A 25,150-nucleotide genomic window follows, 5' to 3' on the forward strand; every position below is an offset into this window, starting at 1 on the left:
CCTCCGTTGCGTGATGCTTCACCAAAAGGAGCCTCGAGAATGTCCGAGACGCAATGTAGCAAAAACGATACAGTTGACTCGTCCGAGGCTCATCTACGTCGTCGTTGTGACGACCGGTAGAAACCCTCCGGCCGACTGAGTGAGACCTATCCGACGAGACCCATTCGTCGGGTCAAGACTTACGATTTGGTACCCGTCCCTGCTCCGCATCATTCATTAAGAGAAGGTACTCGTCAGATATGCATTCACTCGGGAACTGCCTTTCTTCTCGAGGAGCCCGAAACTACTTTTCCGAGCTGGCCGTACAGAGGCGCGATATTTGTCGGTCAAGAATTTCTCTCTGAAGAAAAGTGCCTCTGGATGACTCCAGCAATATTTCTAATCTAATACGATATAAAGACGGGCCATTGTTTGCATCCGCGAGAGTCTGAACTCGATAAGGGCACAATCGGATACTCCGAAATGATCTGACAGTCGCGTCAGGGCGACTCTTTCAGTTCATGATGCTTCCTCCTACTGACTGAGAAAAACTCCGCCGGTCCGGCAATGTCTTCGAGTTTTTTATGAAAGGAGCTCATGAGCGCCTCGTGAACCCTGCAACAAATGGAAATGATGGGAAGCCGCCACGTGTATAGAAGATTCAGCCTTCCCCATAGCTACTCGAGACGTCTGCTGAAATTTTCCGCTGATTACGCGATCGAATGCGGACAGACTAAGAGTCTGCGCCATGGGCCGGCCACTCTCGGTTCACTTTGGACGATATGATCATCCGGCATCGTCTTGGAGAGCATCTCGAACAAGAAAAATTCTACATGCTCAGTGATCCGAGCATCTGCTTCCGCGGCAGACCTCTGTACCTTTTCGCGGAGAAGAGGTGCGAAGTCTAATATTCACGTCAGACAAGGCCGTAGTGCCAATCTACTGCGGCACCTTGATCCGGCTTTTTCTTTGGGCCAATCGTATTATAGCAAGAGCGGAAAGAGTAAGCCCGGCACCACAGACCTGGCTGCCGAGTGTATTCGGCCGACAAAGCAATCTGTCGCTCAACGTGCGATACCTCTAATCAGATATGACATAGCGTCGGTCGAATGGGGAAATGGGGTATGAAGTTTACGAGCAACTCTTCTTCCCTCGATTCTAGATGACCGCGTCAGGGATAGAGAGAACCGGAAGAACAAAGCGATGATCCTGACACCGACGATATGAGGTAGGTATGAGTAACCCAAGGCTCAGTCGTTCACGTCGAATCCGCTCCTCCGTCAGATCCCTTGCATCTGCTCTCCGCTCAGCTCCACACGCGGAGTCGACTTCCTACAATCATTGTCCACGCTCGGGAGAATTCAGAGCTGGACGGAGGTCGGCAGAAAACTGGATTAAAAATTCAAACACAGAGATCCGGATGGGAACATGGCGTCCAAGGATGAATAGGTTCCGCTCTACGAGTCTCCAAGAGTGCTTGTGTTCTTCGGACTTTCCATTCTCCGGAGTGATGTCTGAGTCCCCTGTTCAACGCTGTTGTCGAACTTCTCCGTGCATCGAAGAGCGTCAAAATCTCCGGATTGACTCGATGCTTGAACTCCTGATTATCATCCCCCTACTAATAAATCGCGACTGTCCGTGATCGCAAAAGTCTTCAGACACTCTTCAAATTCTTCTCAAAACATCGATAGTCGAGATGGAGTCAGGGCAGCGTGCTCAGGTTGAGCACGCATCCGCCGAAATAACCCGCGGGGATCTACCTCGCCTCCCAATTGTGTCACTTCGCCCGTCGCGGCGGCCCGCCCGGCATCCCCAAACGTTCCCTCGGTCACAGATTAAGCGCTTATGCTGAAGCGTTATTCGCAGATGTTGAGAAAGTCCCTACAATCCTAGATTAGGCTCATCGATATCTATTGACAGGACAAATGTCATTCATAGTAGAGGGCGAACATATTTCTCTGTGCATCCGGTCTGAGTAAGGATAAGAAGCGCGGCCCTAGGCCGGGCTCCCCAGACTGGTCATACATACGGCTCGATCAGTCGAGGCGGCAGAGTGAATGTGCTCATCCTGTAAAGCTCGGCTGCTGCAGAAGCTGATAGGTGTTGCTCGCAGATCTCTCCAAGATAATGGATGATGAACACACTGTTCGGGAGAGTGAGTGAGAGAACGCGAGCGCCGGCGGAGTAATTCTCTTCCGCTATTCGGACAACGGGCAACGCAGAGTCGGCCTTGGGAACATATTGCGTTATCTTGTGTCAGCACTAAGATCGACAGACTTTGTTGCGCTCTGGCGTCGCCTCGAAGGGCGATCCTTCCCGTAGCGAGTATCCCGAGAAGGCGAGAGCTTGCCGGGGATAGTCTCCATCGTTGATTTCGAAACGCTCGCTGGTCGAGCTCTTCCACAGGCTTTCGTGTATCAGAGCAGTCTTGCCTTCGCTCTGTCGATTTTTCGTAACTTCAACTAGACGGTTAGTTCTGTATCGCACGATTCAGATTCGGAAGCGGTGGAGCCATCCGCTAAATTTCGAGCCATTATTCTCCATTACTCCGCCGAGGATAGGTTTCTTCGAAATCGGAGGCGGGAGAAGATCCCAATACCGAGCCACAATCAACGGACTAGGAGTCCTCCAGGGGAGAGGGAGGGGACGAGAGACGAGGGGAACAAGTGAGACCTTGCAATCAAGCATCCGCTCCCCTGATGATGTCGGATCCCCTCTGAAGGAATCCGTATTGCCGCTTTCCCTCTGTTTCCCATCGACAAAGGATTCATTGGGAGTAACACATTCGGTTCGAGATATCAACACGGTGCGAGAGCCAGGCGTCGCCAAAAAAAGGGCCAATCTTGATTTTGATCGGACTACGTGAGAACGTTCCCACGTCTGCTCTGATGCGGTTTCCCCCGTGAGGGTACCCGCCCAGCCTCATTCATCCGAAGAAGGCTCATGGGCTGCCGATACGCAGTTACGAACGATGGCTTCCGATTTCGAGCTATGATCTCACGTGTTGCTCTCGTTCTCCTCCTTGAAGCTGGAGGAGGGCGCCCTTCATTCGCAATCCGATGCCGGATATATTTTCGAGCTCCAGTTGTTCCTGTTTTTTTCCTCCCGTCATTCCCCCGTCTCGACGAGAGCCTTTCATTTCAACTCAGCGTTGGCGCCAGCAGAACCAACGACGCAGCATTCGACTTCAGAGCATTTCATACAATAGCGTTTCCACATCATTTCTCGCCGAGCCGCAGTGGAGGCGGTCGGCAACGACCACGGCAACGGAAGAGTTGTTGGAGATGTTGAACGATAGCGAGGGTCCCGAGGACGTTGAGGGTGGGATCGCGGAGAGAACAAGGGGCTCAGCGAGACTTCGGCTGGCCTCGCGGACGGCGTTCGGCAGGAATCGGAAAAATGATGCAGGAGTGTTCTGGCTAGGATTGCGAGGGTAATGACAAACTTGCTGCGGAAATTGAGGGCGATCGATGCGGAGAACTTCGTCCACGACTCAGAATCCGGAGGGGAGCGCCCGCAATCCAACCTGTACCGGGCTAAGATACCCTGGGACCCCCTCGAGAAAAAACCGGGAGCAGAATCGGGCACTTCCGGGGACCGAGGCTCGAGGGACTGAGCACGCCAATCAAGGGACAATAGAACGAGACGAACAGCCAAACGAGAAAGCAGTGCAGTCGTTCGAGAGCGATGACAGCCGGAGACGCTCGGCCGGCGACCATCAACGCGAAAATCGCGTCCCGACGGAGGTTGTTCCAGTTTGCCTCTCTGTTCGTCATCGTAATGCGGCTACGCTCCGCAGAAGCATTTCGACGATGGAATACCATCATCCAGGCCGATGATGATCTTGACGGACGTGTTATTACGCTCCCTACAGAAGACGAGGCTCTCGGAGCTCGCACATACGTATCATCTGAAACACCATCACTCAGACGGGCAAACTGGCGGATATCCGGGGAAAGCGAGCGCGCGAATGGAGGAATAACGATCCGCGCATTCTCCGAGTCTCCAAGAATGACTGGCGGGGCGCACAACTGGGCATTCCGATACGGAGGGGGATGGGGCGTCAACTGCGATCCATAAATTTTGGAAATCTGCGGCCGCTCCTAGCCCCAGCAGCGCTCCACGCGAGTCGAACTGCCATTTTCTAGGTTGATGGCGCACTCTCTGCCACTCAGTCGGTTCTACGATGCCAGGGGAGTGACCTCGACGACGGCTTCGAGTATACGAGGAACAACGATGTCAGAGTGTTCGTATCGATGAGTTCTACTTCAGTCACGATCGCCTCGGAGCCATGCAAGTCAAAGGAGCCGAATACGTGTCAGGAAGAGGGCGCTGTGAATCGCGGGAAAATCAAGAGCGTACGCCCCTCACGCGGAAAGCTCGCACGCGTCCGCCGAGCTCGGAAAAAAGTCGACAACCTATGGAATCTAATTGAAAAATTTGACGATGTCTCTCTAACGAGGAAGATATACAATATTTGGTCGAATGAATATGATATAGACATGCATACACTTTCGTACCGAGCTCCGGAGTATGTTGCGGCTCTCTTGAGATTCGATCTCGAGGTTGAATTCGACGCCAAAATTCTGGACATCGGTTGCGGCACCGGGCTGGTGGGTAAAGAGCTTACGAGCCTGCACTACGTGAATGTCCATGGCGTCGACATCGCTCCGAAGATGATTCTGCTGGCGCAGGCGAAGAATTGCTATCGATCGTGTCGACTTATCGAAGACTTGCGGTGCGTCCGAGACACGTACGATGTCGTGATAATGTGCTCCGTTTTTGGCAGGGGCCATGTTTCATTGGAGAGCGCGGGGCTAGTTCCCGATTTGATTCGCGATGGAGCTCGCATAATTATTGCTCAGCTCTCTCCAGAGACGGATCTTGAGAATAAAGAACTGCAGAACTTCGCAGAGGCTATCGCAACTCGATTGAAAGCCCAAGCTCCTCGCGTTGAGCCCATTGAGAGGTACATCTCGGAACGCTCGGGTATCCTAGCTATTGTCAGCGTCGGTACTCACAATCGATAGAGGCTGGGGAGGGAACAGGAAGATCACCCTCTCAAACTAAATCCGAATGATTCAATGTTCGTACAGTCAAATCATTCAAGGGCCCAGAGCCAAGTAATATATTTTGCTCCTCCCAAATGACTCCTTGACTCGGACGAGCGAAGCCGGGACGGAGTTTTTCATTTGTGATCTCAACTCGCAGGCTTTCCCGTCCAAGTTTCAAGAACATGCCCTTCACGTGTATTCGTCGTCAGCCCGCATGCTTCTCACTTTCCACGCTAGAGACTTATGGTTTCGTACGATACAGATCCATGGCTGGTGAGATAGCAGCCTCTGAAGGCGAATAGGATGAAACTTCGCGACTAAAGTGAGGCACTCGATCATTATTAGTTGATCCTCGAAGTATGCTTTATCGGATTATTCCCTGGGAACTAATTGAGTTTGTTGGTGCAAAGTTTCAATCTAACAACCCTAATCTCAGAGCTCCCGATCCCGGTCCATAATAATAGTCCGTTCCACGACGACGCCGCCGAACCATACATCACCCCTCAAAAAAATGTCCATCCCCACGGATGAACCCACAAAAATATCAGGATCGGAGCTCACGGCACCGTCCTGAATACATCCGGGAATTTTCCCATGAGTTCCTAGATGGGGGAGTTTCTGGTCAAGCAACTAGCCCCGGCCCTCGAGTATCTCTGGACTCTGGACATGGTATCTCATTTGTCTTCATTTCTTCATGATATAACCTTTTACGAAATATTGTCTGCGGTGCTGTGCGAAATGACACACCGGGATGCCATCGGAGGAGCTTTCGCCCCACGAGACTGCGACGAGTCTTCTGTGTCATGAACTCGTTGCTCTGTTACCTCTGATCGATATTTTCACGGATGAACCCTCCGATGCGCCTTCGTTCCCTCTCTCCTCCCCCTTCTCTCCTCCGCTCCGAATTTCCCATTGGGGAAGCTCATCATTTCATCATTCGAAACCTCCACTCACTAATTTGATCGACTAGAAAAGCGAACATTACGCTGGAAGCCTCGAGGCCATCGAGACTTGAGCTGCTACGGGCAGTATGAGCTGTATGTCGAGCGTTTAACCGTAAATTGGCGCATCCAGGTTTGGGGCGTTCGCTGAGCGGGTTCGAACTCCATATGCGAGGAACTCGGAGGTTGAGGCTAATCGAGAGAGGCAGGGAATTAACCCAAGACCTGTCGCTGCCCCGATCGGGGGCGAATCATTCGTGCGATGAACCCAGGTTTGAACTCTGTCCCGAGACGGTTGGTCTGCACGGGGGCTCCCTGGATGGCGCAAAAATCGTCTGACCCTCGCTCGGCGTCGCAGGGGGCGAGCTCCCGCCCCAGATGTTGGTCCGCATGCCAGAGCCTTAGTTTTCCCATGGGACGTGCATGTCCAACTGGTGGAGCTGTCCTTTGCCCCCCCCCCTCGGGGCGGGGCTCTCTCATATGTCTCCTACTGTGCCCTCCACTCCTGCGCCTCCGGCTTATCTCATGCATCGTTGACCAACTTGTCTGTTTTCCCCATCTGGTATGTACTGCCGCTCACGCATTTTCGACAAGATCTCTTCCCCTCTCAAAAAGCAGTTGTGGAAATTCGCCCTCTGTCTCGCTTGACCCCCTGCACGGTCCCGCGAGCGACCCCACTGTGTTCATCTCCTAGTTGAATCTACTCCGCGCCGCAGTGCGGGTCTCGGGCGAGTGCCTGGGGTCTCGATTCCTAGACCCGACGTTGTTCCGGGCACGTCTCTGCGAGTCACCGCTGCCTCGTGCCAACCACGTTTTCGTACGCTCTCGTCCCTCTTCGGCCGTTCCGTCCCGCAGTGGGTCCGCTTTGCTCTAACGAGTGAGCTTTGAGCGCCGGCCGTCGCCGCCGACTCACAGAAAACCGCTCGTTTACTCGGTCTTGGAACGGTTTCGGAAACTTTCCGAAAGACGGCCTCTGGGGCGCCGGCGTTATTACTCGCCCTCCCATTCTGAGCTCGGAGAGGAACGCGAACGTTGTCCGACATCATGGACGACCCTAAAAGTATTTTTGCAACATTGCAAGGAGACAGAAAGGCTTCCCGTTTTCTCGAATGTCTCCCCTCCCCGCTCGAAGTCATTGAAGAGCCCTGGCATGGTCGCGCCACGCTGCTCCGTGAGCGGAGCTTGATGCTGTCCAACGGTTCAGGGCGTAGCAACAAATTTAAAAGAGTGAGACACATCCAGAGTGTCACACGGGATGTCGGTCCTTGCGGTGAGTGAGAGCTCTGGATTTTCGACCGGCATCCTTGGAGAGCGTTCTCAAAGCACGGAGCAGTTCAGAAATATTCGTGATAGGTGGGGAAACTGTCCGCTCCACGTTCGTATTCCCTTCGTAGTCTGTTCGCGCTTCATTCCAGATTTCACTCAACGCTCCTTACAATTTCTTCTGAATTTCATTCCCCGCTATTTGGGAATATTCCAATTCCTTCCGAGAAACTTTCAACAGCTCCTGTTGTTGAGACTTCCGCTATTTCTACCTCTCGAGAAGCAGGCCCTCTATAATTTATAGACTGCGCGGAAGCGCAGGGAAAGATTCCGAGAGTTCACCGGCGGAAAGCGTTTCATAAACTGGTGCTTTCCACCCACTTAAACGCTCCACCAGCTTCTCCCAGAGAACAGGTTCAGTGAAAAAAGCTGAGAGCACTTGCTTATTCCTCCTTCAAAGAAGAACGCTCTTCACACAGCTCGAGGAGTGTGCTTACGATTTGCCGGAGGTTGGCCGCGCCTCATTTTTTCAGCCAGACGGCCCCGGACACGATACCGTACCTGCTAGGCCACAATGACTAATGGGGTTCCATAGGATATTCGATGATTAGGCGTTAAATATTCCGCTCGATAAGTCAGCAGCCTCGTGATCGTCTGAGATGTGTGAGATGTGTCGACCACCAGTAGTCCCCTGTGTGAGCGAAAATGAGCGCAATAATTAATTGAAAATATAGAAGAGAGAAATCGTCTCGAGAGGATCTATTGAGGACCTCGAGGAACGAACTGACGACAGTACACGGAATTATTTCTCCTGGGACGAGATGCCCAAAAAAGCAGTCCGTCGTGTGTCGCTGAGGTCGGCTCTTCGTCCCCTCCACCGTCTGATCGTTTCTTCGTTTCTGCTTATCGCGCGTTACTCCGATGGTGGCTCCAACGTATTCGATCGTAAGTTCCTCCCTGCATGAAGTCGGTTTACTACTGGACAGAGGAGACTCGGGTCGACTACTGAGCTTGTCGTGTCAGGAATAGAATCACTGACGAGATAAGGAAATACGCATGGCATACGTATGTACAGCGACAGCGGGAGGAAACAAGTCGATACGGGCGAGTGCCAACACAGCTCCCCATCGACTTTCTCTCATGCCCTCTGAGAAGCTGCGGGTCGTTCGGCCAAGACTCTAGACCGCTGGAGAATGGCTTGCCGAAGTGTCTCGCCGCGTGTTACGTGTGTATCACAGGGGTCGATTCCGAGAGCTGCGGCGGATGCCGACGGATGAATCGATAAATCTCCGCCTACCCTTATCCGACGACAATCTACGCTGGAATTCGGTACAAGAAAAGGAACGGCGGGACATCCAAGAACTGCCTCGGAGCGAAAGATAGCCTCGCTTGATCGAATAAAACGGCCAGACGGTCGATGCGAGAGAATTCAAGAAACGGGGTAGAATCGAAAGAAGCGGCAAACCCTACCGAGTGCGGAACAGACCATATTCGAAATTCAGTCTCGGATGCCTCTAATCGATTGAGGACGATGGCAGTAAGCCAAGAGAGAGAAATGACTCAGAAAACGTGGAGCGCAATTGGAGTGGTCGGATATCGACTTCTGTCGGTCTTGCTGCTCGTCTCTGTACGAGACTCGGTAGTACGTGAACTTGTCCTCATGAGTCTCGCCACGGCGGACTGAGAGAGGAAAATCATTCACGGGTCTCGGGATCTGTCTTGAGATTTGACGCTCTCCCGATCCTCTCGATGAGGAAAGCTCAGTCGCGCGGGAAATCCCGGGCACAGATACGCCAGGCTCTCGACTCCAAGTTTCCGAAGTTCCATGAAGGGACCAGGTGTCTCTGGGAAGCCTCATTCGACCATAATTAGGCGTCTCATCGCCGCTCCTCCCATTCTACGGAAATGCCGAGTCGCCTTGCTCCGAGCCGATCAAAGTTCGACTGCTCGAAGTTCTCGCCTTGAGTCACGTTAGTGGACAAAAAAAGTCCCGTGGAAACACGCGAACGTGATTTTATTCCAGGCACGAACTCGCGCCCGTGTTCCGGTCTCGCGAGGGTAGCCGCGTCCGCCAACGAAGCGAGGCAGGCCTAATTTGCCGCATCTCTCGATTCTAGGGGAGAACTGGAGAAAAGGAAGAGCCTCACTATCGGTTATTGAGGTTTTCTTGCCTCCATCAGTGACTCTTAGTTTGTGATCTTAGACACACAGCAGTCCCTCGGATCGATGGATTGGTTCGGGTCGATTCCTAGGCGTTTTTCCCAGAAGAAACGCGCCTGCCCTTGAGGGCTTCTCCGTAGGAGAATTCAGGAGGAATGCCTTATCGTTCGTCGCCGTGCCGACCGGTCCCTGTTGACTGCTCCCGGACATCGGGAAAAAAGCCTCCTAGGAGGCGGAACGCTGTCTGCACCCGTCGTCAACACAAAGTCGTTGTTGTTGTTCTGCTTCTGGGACAAACATGCAACACGCGGCTGGAACGCTGCAAAAAGATCCGGCGAAGTAGAAACGAGGTTCTCCCGAGTGGAAAAGTATAGGGCGGAGCTCGAACCGATATTTGTCCCTCTCCCCGACTACACAAAACACATCCACTGCTTTCATTTCCCTCACGGATAGTTCAAATATAGACGATTGTGGACGTTTTCTGTCTCTTTTCAAGGCTCGGAAGCAGAAGAATTTTCGTCCTTGAGAGTTCAGCTCTCTACTATGGGACGTGCGAGCGGCGCGTTCTCGACAAAAATATTCTTCTGATATCTGCAACTGATAGAACATGGATCGGAGATACCGGCGGAGGAGCACAGGACTTGCTCCGGGCTCCCGAGGAACGAGTCGGGAAAGGAGATTTTTCTCAAGACATTTCCTGGGAAGCTGACGGGAAGCGATGCAGTCCACTGCTCCAGAGCTGCGGCATACGACACTGCGTCCCCTATCACACGGAACGGAGCAACTTGACCGGAGAAGATCCCCTCCGAGTTTGAGTACTTACAGGCTGTAGGATCTTGATCTGCGTACTCTCGGAGCGTTCCGCCTACAGCCGAAGTCCGTTCCGATGAAGTAGGGATTCGGGATTTACGATCGAGAACGGGCGATCTGGGAGGGGCTTTCCATGCGCTTTTTTTCCCTGATCGGTTTGTTCGCTCCTTGCGCCTCCTCTCGCTTCAGTCGTGAGTTTTTCCGGTTCTTCGTGTCGCCGGTTCAATGTCGTATGGTCTTCGGAAATAAGCCCGCGAAAGTCAATAGTGTGTCGACGGAGCGATCGCTTATACCTACTCGTTGGCCGATTGTCTGAGCTGGCATTGGGACGACAAGATGGCTTTCGCAGACAGGCTCGCCAGCCGAGTAGAGTGAGGCTTCGCAGACTGCCTCTCTGCGTAAAGCACAAAGATTCGAATGAGCTCGGACCGATCGGGGAATGCTGCGGCGAATTCGAGGAGCAGGGAAGTAATTGGGAATTGTCAGCGCCTCCGTCACTCGACGTTCGTCGCTAGCCATTCCGTGTCTGAACGACCGACCGGCACCTGCTTGCCAGCCCACCTGCGCCGAGGAAGGACTCGGGTTGCTTGGCCGGCTCAGTCGCTTCCCGTGTACGCGTAGTCCCGTAGTCCGTCAGTAATTCGTCCGTTCGAAAGTCGCTCCCCACAACGAACCGTCTACCATTTTCCGCGCGAGACTGCGAGCGTCTCTCGGACGATCACTGCAAAAGCAATCGCTGCAGAACTGCTCTCAATGAAAAGCCTATTCTTTGTAGAAGAATATTTCCCGCAATGACGATGCTTCTAGGGTCCTAGCCGTGAGCCGCGGACGCTCCTTGGGAGGACATCAATTCCCGTAGAAACATCCACCTAGGTTTTCAGCTCGCTTTCAGTGAGATTCTTTCTCGCGACTCATTGTTGGTCAAACGCCAGCGCTCGCTTGTCCGTCGGGATGTTCTGTACGGGGCACCTTCCGAGCCATTTAACTCGTCAGCCCGATAATTCCGTCGAGCGGAAGGCGGCTCTCCGCTGATACATTGCCTTTGTTCGTTAACGCGTTCATCTGACGTTCTTCCAGCGTTGTTTCCTGGTATGCGGAACAACTGCCGCGTACCCTTTGCATCCCTTAGTTAACGAGCCCCCTGCCTGGAGCGAACCCGAGTGGGGGAAACATGCAAATGATGCCGGAGGGGGACTAGCAACCTCGCGGAACAAGCCGCTCCGATTCCGCCAGAAGGCTTTCAGAGAAGGGAACGTGTTCAATAGTTCCCCAGGTGATGTTCCGACTGGAAGGGCGCCTGCCAATTATTGATCCTCTGGGAATAGCTCGGGGAAACACGACAAATAACATTTGGAAACGGGATGAACAACATTTCTGTCATTCACTTATGTCATCTCTCCGGAAAAGAACTCACTTTTCTGAATTTCCCCTCTGCAAACGCCCATGGTGCAAACATGGTTCGAGATCGCGCTCCCAGTCGATGTTTGACAGTCCGTAGCAGTTTCCCTGCGGCCGCGGACCGGCGTACTCTGCTCTTAATCCTCTCGGCTCGGAACTTTGTCCCTACTTTCGGAGGAGACTGTTGCAAAACTCGAGCTCACCGATTCTCCGGCATACACTGTGTTACGAAGTCAGCTGGACGAGTGAGCTAATGGACTCAGACATCCGTGGGTCGACCCAGCTATGGAAATGGGCAACCTCGTTCAGTATTTCTCCCGACTCGGGATGCCTGTTTCTGACTGCCATATCTATCCGTCATCATTCCTGAGAGTGATGACTAGGGCTGGGAATCCAGCGTGGTCACGCCGAAAGCCGAGAATTTCCACGAGATTCCACGCGATCCTCGATAGAAAGTTCATTGGGGATCGAAGATGTTGTGGAATTTCGAGGAAAGTTCCGCGAATGATTCCCAGCTTCAGTGAGTGCCATACATGCACGAAATTGAATCGCGATCAGGGCTTCTGATTCGCACTCTGGTTGTGCAGGTTACAGCGTTGATCATACCGGTGGTTCGCCACTCGGATCCGTCCAGCCCGCGATCTTCGGCTGATGCGAGTGAAGTAAGGAAGTCGAGGTCTTGTCGACTTCGAAGTAGTTCAGCTGAGATAAGAGCTATGCGTCGCGTCGTCGGACACTTCACCGGACCGAGGCCAAGGTCCGCGCGGGACAGCGATGCCGCTGCCAGGCTACTGAATTTCCGTAGGAGTCCGAACCTCAGAACGGCCAGCGAGTCGCACGCTGATCGATCGCATACGACCAAGGGCTCAGAAGATCTCCGAAGGTGCCACGAGAGTTCCAAGGGAGGGAGTCACCGCGGGGCTCAGTGGGAGGAAACCACCGGGCCGACGGGTTCGGGAAGCATCGAGACAGCGCGAAAAACATCGCTCGTAGTCATGAGCCGTTGTTGTCTAATTTTTCAAATAAACGAAGGTCGTGCCAGATGTAGCTCGAGCGACTGCCTGTACACCTTCCTTCCCGCTACGCCATCCTGCAACCGACGCTCGACACTGGTGCCGTCATCCTCTTTACCGACGGATCAGAATGGTGGTTGCGTTGCCGCTTTGCGGGATTCCGTTCCGTTCGGCGGGCGACGCTACCTACTACGCCGCAAATTTAATTCCAGACCTATTGTGGTTCAGTGTCGCGGCTTTACCGCTACAATCGAGTATAGGGAGCTTCCGATGAAAACCTGCGCCCCAGCGCAGATTGGCCGAAATAGATTCCCGAGGGGAACATCTGAGAGGGGGAAACGGCTGCGGCGACGGCTGGCACGACGACTTACGGTGGAGCGGGAATGACAAAGCACGCGTTCCATCAGACTTGCAGATGCGAGAGCTAGCGAAAAAGATCGGAAACGGACGATCGAGGTAGCGCGCATTCTGATTCGGGGTTAGGCGCTGACGATGCACCGCTCGTTCTCCCAAGGTCGATGACGCAAAACTCGGGAGCAGGTTCGATGCATTAGCATAGTTAACATCATTCCCCTGAAAGCTTTATTTCGACGTTTGGCATCCATATTCGCATTGTTTCCTATCAGTTCCTCGCTTGCTTTCCATCCCGTCTTAAGGCGGATGGACCTTAGCGTACCCGCAGCTCGTGATGCTTTTCGCGGAGCCGCTCCTCCAGCTACCTCGTTCCTCGCGTCTGCACTGTGGCGCCGATCGTTTGATGTCTGGAGAAGGAGCTCCGCCGGCATAGAGTTCATCTTTTCGGCTAATACGAGAGCGGTGTTAGTGATTGGCCCACCAGCGAGCCCATGCCAGGCGTAAATTATTCCTTCGCATTTTCGGAGCGCAGACTCTCCCGCGGACTATCAAACAAATTGCGGCAGTCGCGATCCGCCTCGTGGCCCGGTGGAGATGTGTTCCAATCGCTTTGAAAATCAGTGCAGTCCGGCGCAATGTAGCACCGGTTCAAGCAGATGGACGGAGGATCATCGGTCTTCCTAATGAATAAATAAATGGAGTACTTGTACACATCACTCAAACATCTTTCCGGAGCTCCCGACAGAAATCTGAACCCCGCTCAGCCAGAAAATCGTTCCAGACGCTTTCGTTGGCGGAAAGAGAACGGCTCCACGATATTATCCCGGTCAAAGACTCTCGGACTGCTCGTGACTCTCAGACCTACGGCGAATCATCGTCTGCCCTCGGAGTACTTCATACACACATTGAAGCTCAATTGCTGCGACTGGGAGAGAAGCCCACTTCTCAGGCAAGTTTAGCGGCGTGAAAAGGAGAATGATCTCCGATGCTACACGCGAACAACTCATCGGTCGATCCGATGGCATCGGCAGTAGGTACGTCAAATGTTTCCGAGCCCTCACATCGGATAAACTGGCCGAGACAATGCGGCGAGTTTGGCTTTGGAATACGGATGGATAGCATACGGAAGGTTCCGTTGAACTGGATCGTTTGAGGTCTGAGCGAAGGAATAGCCTCCTCAGCCCGGTCGTGGCTGACGAAGACAGTCGAGAGAACTCCGGGCAGCGTATCTCGCCGGCAACGCCGATCGACAGCTCAGCCCGCGCAACTAAATTGAATCAGTAGATAAATCGAACGAGGCGACAGGCGAGTTATTTGTGGCCTGCCGCATCTCTACTCGATATTCGCCGAACACGGTGCTGCTTCGGTGTGGATATTCGCCGTTTGTTCCCCCAAGAACGGCTCCGAACTTCCTGTTTTCGGCGGGATTCGCCTTTTGACGTTATTCCCGTCGATGTCGATCTGATGCGAGCGACCCGTTCACCCGCGACGATTCACCGAGGAAATGCGATCCGAGCCAGACCTCAAACATTCCGATAAAATTTCCCATCCCAGCCTCGATACTCGGACCCGGCAAGGAATCGAATCTGACAGCTTTTGCGAGCGGTGTTATGTTCAATTCGGGCCGAATCAAAATCGATGGTGGGCTGCTGAAGGCAGCTACCGTCTCACGTATCTGGCATGCTTGCTTTGTGATATTGAAAGGTGCGCAGAAGACGTCTCCTGACCCTGACGAGAGCTTGCGACGACTGCGGACGGGCTGGAAACGGAAAAGATATTGATTATGCAGGACCTCAATCCCTACGCCGGACCAAGATCTGGAAAACTTCCAGCGCGGTATTCCCCGAAAAGCAGCTTCTCGGAGTTTCACGGATTGTACGAATTTGCACGACAGGGCGGCGAGGATTCTTGATGCTGCAAAGCCGTGCTTCTTAAACGAGCCACCTGCAGGCTCCCAGGGGATTGTTCGGTATTTTTTTTATCACCTCGCTCCTCGTAAAAGCTGCTCGAGGATTGCTCGGCAGGGGACAGTACTGAGTAATGAGGAGCCAGCTATCTCTCGACAGCAGTCGCTGCATCTAAGCCGATGTGCTGGTGGAGTGTCAGATTCGATCAGTAACAAACAAGCCGGCAGAGAGAATCCAGATCGTTTCGGAACGCCGTGTGTCTAGACGCAAGCTACGTGCAACAAATTCATGCCTGGTCTTCCCGGTGCTATAATCGGATATATCGACCGAGACAGCTCCGTTCCATGCCGATTTGAGCCGCAACGCTCTCGATTCGTTCTCCGCGTCTACGAAGGCCCGTATACCTACGAGATCATACCGACGGGCGGCAACGTCGAGAAAATCTGGAAAACTTGTTCAGGGGAGACACTGCGGCAGCCCACACTTACGAGGGAGCCTGTAGCTCTTCTCTTCGACAACAGCAGCCGATGGGCTACCGACCCGCACCAGGACACGCCCGTCGATTTTCCCGCAGGGCGGCGTGATGGTGAATAGATTGGAACTCCAAGGGATTTCTTTGGGACTTAATGTTTTTTTCTCCGGGAAGCTCCATCAACCAACGACGTCCTACACTTCCTCAACTTGAATTTTACGCGCAGCTGTGCCGATTCGACGTCTTTGTCTACGAGCCTTTCACGCCTCAACGGCCCTCCTCGACTGGCTCGAGTTTTCGACTCATGCGGAGCCCCGCGCTCTTGTCGACAACGTGCGCTTCCATTTCTGATCTGCGTCTCCACACCGGAGGGAACCCATGAGATTCCGGAGATAAGGCGGACATCGGCATGGCTTCTCGCAGTCGGGAAATCAGCAGGACCAGCTCTGGGAACCCAGACGCAGAAGGAAGGAACCCGGGCGAAAGCTGCCTTCAGACAGAAGCAAGACTACAGTGCCGGGAGAACGTGGGCATCCGGCACCTGGCGCTCCGCCTCCGTCTACACGGGAGAAAAATTCGCAGGAGTAGGTCCTCGCGTCAGATAGCGAGCAGGTCGTTATTTCTTTCGAAGTCCAATCTCATTGAGTGCAGGGGGTCGCAATCGGCCCTCGAGGGTCCCCTGCCCGTCCATGACCGGTAGTTGGTGTATAGGTTCTCCTTTCCCTCACCCAGTCTCAGACCGGATATTTGAGCTTCCACCACGCCCCCGCGCTCATCCGACGGTAGTTTGCGGAAACGGAGCCAGCCAGCAGAAGTTTCGGCGAAGTTTCCGTGAGGACTCCAGGCTGATGTTTCAACCGAGGTTGGCTGAGTTCCTCATCATCGAATACAGATACACGCGGCTTGTTAGGAGATCAACGGCTTATCGGACCGACGCGACGGGAGATCGACGGCGCGACCGGCAGTCGTCGGTTCTGAGCGACGAGCTGAATAACTGGATGATTAATTCGCTTGTAACGTACGGCCTAGAGCACGAAGATCATTCGATTCAGTGAGGGGCGCCTCATTTCCAAATCCGTCCCCGGGCATGATATGTCTAATTAGAACGAAAGATCATCAGACGCGTCACGAAAAAAATTCGCGCCGCCGGAAAACTCATTAGGCACTCGGCAACAAACGAGCGTGTTAGTCACTCCCGCATTCTGATGGCAGACACACTCGCTTTCGTTTGCTCGGTTGCGTGGTAACTCGCTAAGCATGATGGTGAGCTCGAAAGCAAACTAGTGGGCCAATCGGCGTGACAACCTTTGAGGTCCGGCGGCATCGAGCGCCCTCGAATACAAACACCGCCGAGCTCGGGTCAAGGGCGAACTCTGTGCTGGAGCGAACTCGGAAGCTAGTCTTCCGCTCCGTGCACCGACTACTGGGAACCTTGTCCTGCGCCAATCGAAAGTTTTTCCGTCGTCAAAGTCCTTATTCTGGCTTAATTGCCAACATAGTCCACGCTTCAGCATTGCACTGCTCGACAAAGATCGGGTGCTCTCTGATCAGCCCACCATTCCCCGAGAGTTCACGAGTACGAGTAGAATCTAGCGTGTCGGACGGAGGCGTCACGAAAATCGCCGAGATCATAGGGATGAAGCTCCACATGAACTTCCTCTCGGAGAATCCCCTTTTTTGTGGGAACAAATAACTGCGTGCTCGATCGCTGTTGGATCTCTCCTCTGCGGCGCTTCCCGCTCCGGCAAACGCCCGCAGCTTTTCCCAGTGACCACGATGATGGCGCCGAACTTCATCCTTTCCCCGATTCGGAATTAGCTTGTTGTTCGCAGTCACTCCCCTAGGATGAATCAGAGATCGAGGTATCGTTGATTTGCGACGCGCTACTCTCCAGATCGACGAACATTCGGCAGGAATTACTAGTTTTCCCGTCAGCTCCGTTGATAGCTTGGCGGGACCGCATCTCGTCCGCAGAGACTTTAGCCTGCTGGCTCATCGGGCGGAACGAGGTCTTCAATGTCGGAGCTTCGGACTCGTCAGCGAGGAGATGAGCCCTCGGGGGGAAGGAGTCGAGTCGAAACTTTTCCGACTCGAGATGATTGGTCTGCCTCTCGTCCGTCTTGTCTAAGGCTGTCTCAGTGAGAAACGAATTTGGCACGCTTCTCTGGATCGGAATGCGGCATTTTTCCATTTCTCTCGCGTCTATTGTGCTGTTCGAATGACATCTCGTACTCCGAGGCAGACAAGTTTCCCGAGAAACTCTCCCGTCCGACTGAACGACGGCTCCGCCGCTCGGTTCCCATGCGGGAAACTCGAGGATCGATGGGAATCTTCACGGGAAAACTTCTCACCTACACGCACTCCGAGATTCGTCTCGTATACAGTGTACGGGAAGATCGATTCCCTCTGCGGACTAACGCCTTTACGGAAACGGAGGAATTCATCTCGAAACCTCCAGACCGTGGATAATAATCCGAAGAACAAGATTCTCCAAAAGTATTCCTACCGTCCCAGTTTTTCAGACTTCAAGCTGCGCCCTCGCTCCGGTGTCTCTCCTCTTGACAGTGCCAGACCTTCCTTGAAGCTCACCCCTCACTAAGGACTTACATATGTCTCGCTAATGGATCAGAATGGATGAATTTCTTCGCTATTCATAATTGCATGGAGCCGAGCTTGCTCTGCCGAGAATATTACGGTGAACAGTTGCGTACGCGATGGAGTCTTTATCCGTTATCATGCGCACGGCATTCTCCCACAGCGGATAGTACATCAAGACTTCAGCTAATGCTGCTCGGTGGCTCAGATGACATACACGGCACGTAAGTTCGGCGTTACACGTGAGTGACCATCTCAATTTCGCTGCTGCGGCCGACATAATGCGGCCCCGGAGGAGGAGGAGGTCTCACGGCGCGGTGGAACTCCCTTCCCAATCGATATTCATCGGCGATGAAGCGGCAATACGAGCCATCGCCCCATGAATGCGATTCCGTTCCGGAATTCGCGAACAGGACGGGGAGAGGGTCTCAGGATCTAGGGGAAAAGTTTGTTCCTGGAAAAAGGCGGAGAAATATGTTCGGGACGGCTCATGGAAAGTGTTTCGGAATACTCACTGATGTGTCTGAAGTCGTCATCGTATCTGACGCCGCCTCAGCGGAAGCCGGCTCCCCTCAACCGGAGAGTGTCCATTTGCCGTCAATCCGACTCCCTCTTATCCCGGAAAGGGAGCGCTTACGGGAACTCGATGGACGCGCATGAGCGCGGGGAGTCTCTACTCAGAGCACAATGGATGAACGAGGGAGACGGAAGAATGCGGAATTAGCTCGGAACGAGTACCCGAACTTGTCGCTCGGCTCGATTGACAGACACCTCATTAATTAGCGGCATTATCGTTGTCGTCGTCGTTGTCATTGTCACTACCGGTGCCGTCGACGACGATGGTGCTGCTGCTTCCGTTGTTGTTGCTTCTGAACTTTTTGAAAGACACAGTGTCACAGGGTAAGGGAAGACACGCAGCGCGTGCCGTGCACTTTACCGTGTTTACACGGGAGTCGACATCCTCGGGATATAGCGCCAGTGCACGAACCGGGCTTCGTTGACGAGCAAGTCTCGCACGGCGTGGAACGAGGAGCGATGAGAGTACGCCATTCTGTTATTCCCGCACGTTGAGGAATGAAATCGAGGGAGGTCTTCGGGGAAAGAGCCTCTCAGTTCTTCTCTCAAATCTCGATGCGAATGAGAAGAAAATAAGTCTTTCGACTCGGAGCCGAAGGTCTGCTCTCTGCCGAAAATTTCGGCTCCTCCAGCCCCTAGCGACTTCCTTATCTCGTGCTTCTGCCATTCGGAAGACAGCCCTCCCAACGGAACGGCGCGGGGTGGTCCGCTCTTCCGGCACACCGAACGACGCCGGGAAACCCGGGTAGAACAAAGGAAAACTCGAGTAGAAAAGCTACGTCCAAACACAGCTTCCCTCCACTGAAAAACCGAACGGTCGATCTACCGGGCGGCTGTGGGTCAGGGAACACACTGCTTGCAAACATGCCACTCGCCCTAGGAAACGAAAAAAGAAAAGTTCTCACAATATTTGGCCTCTATCCAGTTTGACCTCCGGCCACAAAAACAGCACCGGTGGTGGTGGCTGCGAACGCGCTACGAAAGTTTGAACAAAAACTGGACGCTGGATCTGACTGTTCAGATAGGACCAACGATTGATCGGTGCTGTCAGAGGGGCGGATTATTGGCTGCTTAAGACTGAATTTCTGAGTATCTAAGTCACATGAGTAAATCAAGTTTACTTCGTCTGTTACGTGAATTTTTCGATCAGCGTCCTGCCAGGAATCGAAGATTGCGTCTCGAAAGACAACTTTTCCCCACTTTGGAGATGCGCTTCATGTATTTCCGGACCAACATCGCGGCGGGGCTTCGAAACTCGTAATCAGAAATACAGTAGACCCGCTTTGGGAGCTCCCGAGGTCTGGTATTGTTCTCTGAAGCAGAATTCGGCGCTATAGTGATTCCACAGACTTCCTCCCGGCTGGGACTCCATTTTGGACGCCGGGGACTCGACAACAATACGGGTCGACATTACGAAGAGTATCTTCCTATTTCGATGGGGAGCGAAAATATGTCCACCCTCCCGGGCAAAGCGAGATCAAAAAGAAACACGCTATCGATCTGGGCGGTTCGAGAGTAATGTGCAGGACAACATTTTCAGCATCGACATTCGTCTTTCTCTCTGGGAAATTAAGAAAACATTCCAGACATTCCTGGAAATTCCCTTATCGAGCGCGAATCAAGATCACGGAGAACCCCACTTTCGCACAATTTCTCAAAATAAAGCGTTACTCGGGAGGGACGGAAGTCATTTTAATCAACGGGTGAATCCAATCCAAGGTCACGCTCAAGCAAGCGTTCATTCTCGAAGGTTCGGAACGACCTACTGAAGGAGATAGAAATAATCACTGTCGAGGAAAACAGCATGAGGCCCCCGACGGGGAGAGCTCGGTCGGCATGAATCACCAGCGATACTGCGGATGCGATCGTGGCGATGGTCAGATAGAGAGAGGAAACGGATCCACCGTGCGTATCGCAGAAGCGATATGACGGAGCCAGACTACTTTCCAGTATTCTCTGTCTCTGGTCGAATCTTGATTACGCGTGCTGAGCGTTGTCCAATGACCTCAGCGACTCCATTTTCATTATTAGCGAGTCTTGTCATCGTCTTCTTCCTCTCGCATATATTGACTCCTAATGAAGAGCTACATCTATCAAGAACATCATTGGACCCACCTCTGTCGCCCTTCATTGAATCAACAGCTGAATAGATCTGCGGTATCAGAAAATCGCCGTCGTGCTGTTTTGCTCTCCGTAGGCCATCAGTGAGCCTGAATGGGGAAGATCGATAACCCGAATGAGGACGTTGTTACAGTTTCCCGTTAAAAGTCTTGATCGCTATAGAGACGGTGTCGTCTCTCCCTTGAGTACTGAGAGAGGACTTGGAGAGGAACATCTTCGCAACTCTCGAACGAGTATTCTCGGTGAGATTGGCGCGGGAATATGAACGGCTCGATCTGTGAGTACGAAACTGAGTTCCGGTGATCAAGCGAGCTTGGGATCCTAGTTCGGCGGTTTCTAAGACTCCATGTGAGATGCATGATCCGCTATACAGAGAGTGGAGACTGAATGAACCAGGACGGTGATGGTGAGCTGCCCATGGCTCGCGAAGTAACGACTCGTTCAAGATTGCCACCGCAAATTCTTCTTTTCGAAGGCAGTGGGAGAGTTATTCCGGCCAGATGACTTTCTGTGAGCAGGGGCGTACCAAGTATTTTTCCCCGGGGGAAGGGGGCTGATTTCTGATCTGTATGGGGCTAGGAATCCAGAATGGCGACCCGCTCCTATACTTCATCATAAAGAGACAATGTCCTGGGGGAGGGAAGCTATAGGCCCATACAGCCCCGAGATGGATACGCTACTGTCTCTGAGGCGATCGCCGAGGATGTGATGACGCAGATTCAATGTAGTCGTGTCTCCCAGCCATAATTTCTGTATACTAGACATTGTTACCGACGATGAGAGGATACTTCGTAGTTCAGAGTAAAAGTAAGAAGGATCTAGGGCTTGGACTTGGCCTTCGAGAGGTGCGGGAATTCGGACGAATCGCTCTGCGAGTACAAGAAGGAAGGCTGATGATCGAACTCAAGATATTCGCTTGGCGACTCCTGAGGATTTCATGTCAAGGAAATTCTATGTTGTGACTCGCTCCTCCAAGAACATGATTTCCAGTTTCAGCATTGTTGGTGTTGACCGCGAAAGTAAGTTTCGCATCCTCCGACGTCCCAGGAGGGGACTTGCTGCAGCGCAGATGTCGGGGAATGCTATACAAGGATGCTTTCTCGAACTTGATCAACCCGGTGAACCGGAAATCTTGTGCTTTCTTCGCTGGACAAGACGCCTATCTTCCGTACGAGCTCAAAATTGAAGCCGGAGACAGCGGAACAAAGCTAATTGGGAACGTATCGGGAGTTGGGAGTTACGAAGCTTCGATGGTGACCTGCGGGACGGATTCGCGCTGTCTGCGGATCGAGAAGAGTCCCGGAGACAAAATCAACGGCGCTTACATGTTCTACTCGAACGCTGCCATCGAACTCTCAGACGACAAGGTATGCGATCTCTGTCTTCAAAAACTAGACTTTTTGAGCTCTACCACCTACCCTGACAATATTTGCGAATATGACGGTCGGTTCTGACACGACCGGCTAGGGACAGAGACCATCGGAAGGAGCCGACGAGCGAGAGCCTTAACCTTCGGACAATGGCCGGTCATTTGTCTCGTACCCTTCGATTTATCCCTCGAAGCTCAATTCGTTTAATCGTCTCCGTCGTTCCTCACACAGAATGCCGACGTCAGCTACGTCGCATCGCTGGATTGCAATAATGGAGAACCCGGACTCGTATATTTCGAAATAAGACGGGAGCTTTCACAGGAGGAAATAATGAGCATCAAGCAATTCTACGGGATCTCGCTGGACTCGGCGAAACTTTCCGACTGCCTGAGGAGCAGTGCGAGCGATTCTCCGTAATGAAACCATGTACCAGCTGATGTGAAATAAAAGAGAGTCGAGCTCTGCTCTCCTTATGAAATCTCTCCGTGATGTCTGTTCTCATTCGGAGCACGGGGGTCATTGGAGTCGGCGAGGCGGTGTTACAGGCTTTCCGAGAGAACGGCGGACAGCCGGCAAACTAAGACGTCTGGTAGTCTACAGCTATTCAATTAGAGTGTATAACTCTCATTATTAAGGTCCAGCGGACGTGGTAACCCGAGGAAGCGAGAACGCGCGGGGACTGATTGATGTGACAGACGGAAAAACGAATGAGCGCACCGAGCGACGCGACGGCCATCCGGCTGTCGAAGCGACTGGATACAACAAGAACTCCAGCTACGAATCGAGTTACCGTCTCAAAGTCGAGTCGAATGCTTAGACGCTTTTGACAGAAAATGCGGGACAGAGATACGAATATCCTCGGAACCAGTGATCGGAAAAGCTTGGCTCGACACAATAACAATAATCAATAATAAATAATATGATAATCAATCAATGCGAATATTCACGACTTCCGGATCTCCTCCATCGGTTTCCGCTCGTCTCGGCTTCCCGGCCACACAGCTCGTGGTGCGCGCGTCGCATATGTACCCGGACAGATTTAATCGAATCCGAATCTTTTGACGTGAAAACGTCCTTAAAATGTCTCCAGTAGCTTAGTCAAAGAAACGCCGTCCTCCATGCAACGAAATCTAGTCCGCTTTTGCGGGGCTGGATCTCCACTGATAGAAATCGGATTATCACGAGGATTGGATCGGAAGATTGTAAATTCACGGGACATTGTTCCAATGAATTTTCGTCCGGAACCGAGCTGAGAAAGAGGTCCCATTAGACAATTTCTGTCGACCCACGAAAACCTCTATTCAGTCGCATAAATAATTGTTTTCCAGAATAGGGGAAGAATGGTCGGCTCAAGCAATTGAATGGAAGTAAGACTCTGATGTATATCGGCGACGACACGGACTTTAAGTGACTCAAGACTGCTTGTCCGGGGAATAATCTAACTCGTAGGGATACCTGTCCCTTGCTCTGGTGGAGAAAACCGCAGCGGCTATGCAGGTTTTCTTTATCTACTTTCAGACCGCATATCAAAAAAGTTTCTTGCACTTGGGATTCTGATCGGAGGAGGATCTTGAATCGAACAGGGTTACGAGTGGAGATTAGCTCGTCTATCCGCAATTGGAAACGGAGGTTTCGCCGAGATTCGATAGATTATACCGAAGTGTGCAGCTGAGTCTCCCAAGAGGACTTCATTCCTTGGTGTTCGCCATGAGACCGAAGACAAGTAGCATCATGCGAATGAAGCGGAAAGCAACAGCAGCTGAAAATATAGGGCAGTCTAAAGCAGCTGCGAAACGGCCGAAGACATCAACGGAAAGATCCCGCGAAAATCGTGCTCGTCGTCGTGCAATGGCCCAGTCACCAGAGGTCAAAACGGGAGATCTTGGTGCGCTGAGTTCGATCCCTGAAGATGGAAATTTGAGTCAGCAAGAATCGGTACATTTCATGCGTCAGGATAGCGATAGTCGAAACGAGCTGGGTGTCCTCAGAAATAATGCTGCGAATTTCGATGGAGGTACCGAATGCACGAGGGATGCGGCTTACGAATATAGGTAGAAAAGGGCGACGCAGCGATTCAAAAATATGTTCCTTCACAACGAGTTCGGGCATAAATGCGATGTCTGCGATCGCCTCTGGTTTCTCCGCGATCTCGAAACAGTGAATCCTAGTATGGCGATGTTTCTGCGAGACCATTATTTCGAGAACGAGGATACCACGGGCTATGCGGTAATTGTTTCAGAGTGTGTCGGAAATTTAAAATCCCGCCTCTCAGTAAGACCAATGGATATCAATATCCAGCGAAGCCGACGTACTTGCTGAAATTAGATCCTCTATCGGAACGTCTCGTGTCACCGCGGATACCATACATGCAGATCCGTCGTTTACATCGTAATGGTTGCTACGGCATAGTCGGGCAAGTCATAAACGTGCCCGTCGATGTGAATACCATGGTTCTGTCATTGCCACGGTCACTTGATGACGACTACGCTTTTAACGTGAATTTCAAAAAGAACATCATTCACAAGTCTTCGTATTTGAGTGGCTTCGTGAAAAAATCACCCGTGGAATCTTGGCTTCAGTTCCTGATTGACCAACCGCTATACAGATACTATGGTATAACTGCAGATTTCTCGAAGCTCAATGAGTCTGTCCTCTCTGCCGAGTCTGCCCATGTTTCGGCAACTGATTTAGATATCGGTTCCGACGCTGACATACGCCAATGCGGAACTAGCCTCGAGGAACCAAAGAGCGCTGAATGCTCACTTCGAAAAGACGCAGATGTCTGCGGGTCGATGGGCTCTGGGCATTGCGGGATACAAGGTAGCCAACGAGTTCATCCAGGAAGAAATAGACTGGTCATCATTCGAGGCAAGAGAAGCTCAGAGCAGGATCCGGTATTTCACTAGGATAAGTTCAATGGAGGCACATAGATGGCCGAGAGCGATCCTGTCAATGATGGCACTGACCGACACATACACCGAGGCAGTCAAACGTTTGAAGATCCTACGTAAAAAATACCTTGATGGGGGAATACCCGTGGTATACACTAACGAAGGACGTCCACTTCTAAGTAAATTTTACAAGGAAGTGAAACTAAAAGTCCGGGAAACGCAGGACAAGGCATGGAGGGAAGGGAT

At 52.4% G+C, this 25,150-nt stretch overlaps 2 protein-coding genes across 2 annotated transcripts; both read left to right on the forward strand.

Annotated features, from left to right (window-relative positions):
* The first annotated feature begins 4,481 nt into the window (after window positions 1-4,481).
* LOC100898429 (methyltransferase-like protein 27) lies at window positions 4,482-5,009 on the forward strand. Its single transcript, XM_003745162.1, has one exon. The coding sequence runs from the start codon at window positions 4,482-4,484 to the stop codon at window positions 5,007-5,009; it is 528 nt and encodes a 175-aa protein (XP_003745210.1).
* Window positions 5,010-20,873: 15,864 nt separating this feature from the next.
* On the forward strand, window positions 20,874-22,494 carry LOC100897310 (uncharacterized). Its single transcript, XM_003745072.1, has 3 exons — window positions 20,874-20,920; window positions 21,634-22,010; window positions 22,245-22,494. Exons 1-3 carry the CDS (start codon window positions 20,905-20,907, stop codon window positions 22,428-22,430), a joined length of 579 nt encoding a protein of 192 aa, XP_003745120.1. The 5' UTR covers window positions 20,874-20,904; the 3' UTR covers window positions 22,431-22,494.
* Window positions 22,495-25,150: the final 2,656 nt, after the last annotated feature.

Source organism: Galendromus occidentalis, unplaced genomic scaffold, assembly GCF_000255335.2.
Source record: "Galendromus occidentalis unplaced genomic scaffold, Mocc_1.1 scf7180000077477, whole genome shotgun sequence".
Lineage (NCBI taxonomy): Eukaryota > Metazoa > Arthropoda > Arachnida > Mesostigmata > Phytoseiidae > Galendromus > Galendromus occidentalis.

What these genes read in the sequence shown, in the direction of transcription:
- LOC100898429 (XM_003745162.1), top strand. Translation starts at nt 4,482, where the DNA reads ATGCATACACTTTCGTACCGAGCTCCGGAGTATGTTGCGGCTCTCTTG.
- LOC100897310 (XM_003745072.1), top strand. An exon ending in TCGAACTCTCAGACGACAAG is followed by an intron (nt 22,011 to 22,244) that starts GTATGCGATCTC and finishes TTCCTCACACAG; the next exon opens with AATGCCGACGTCAGCTACGT.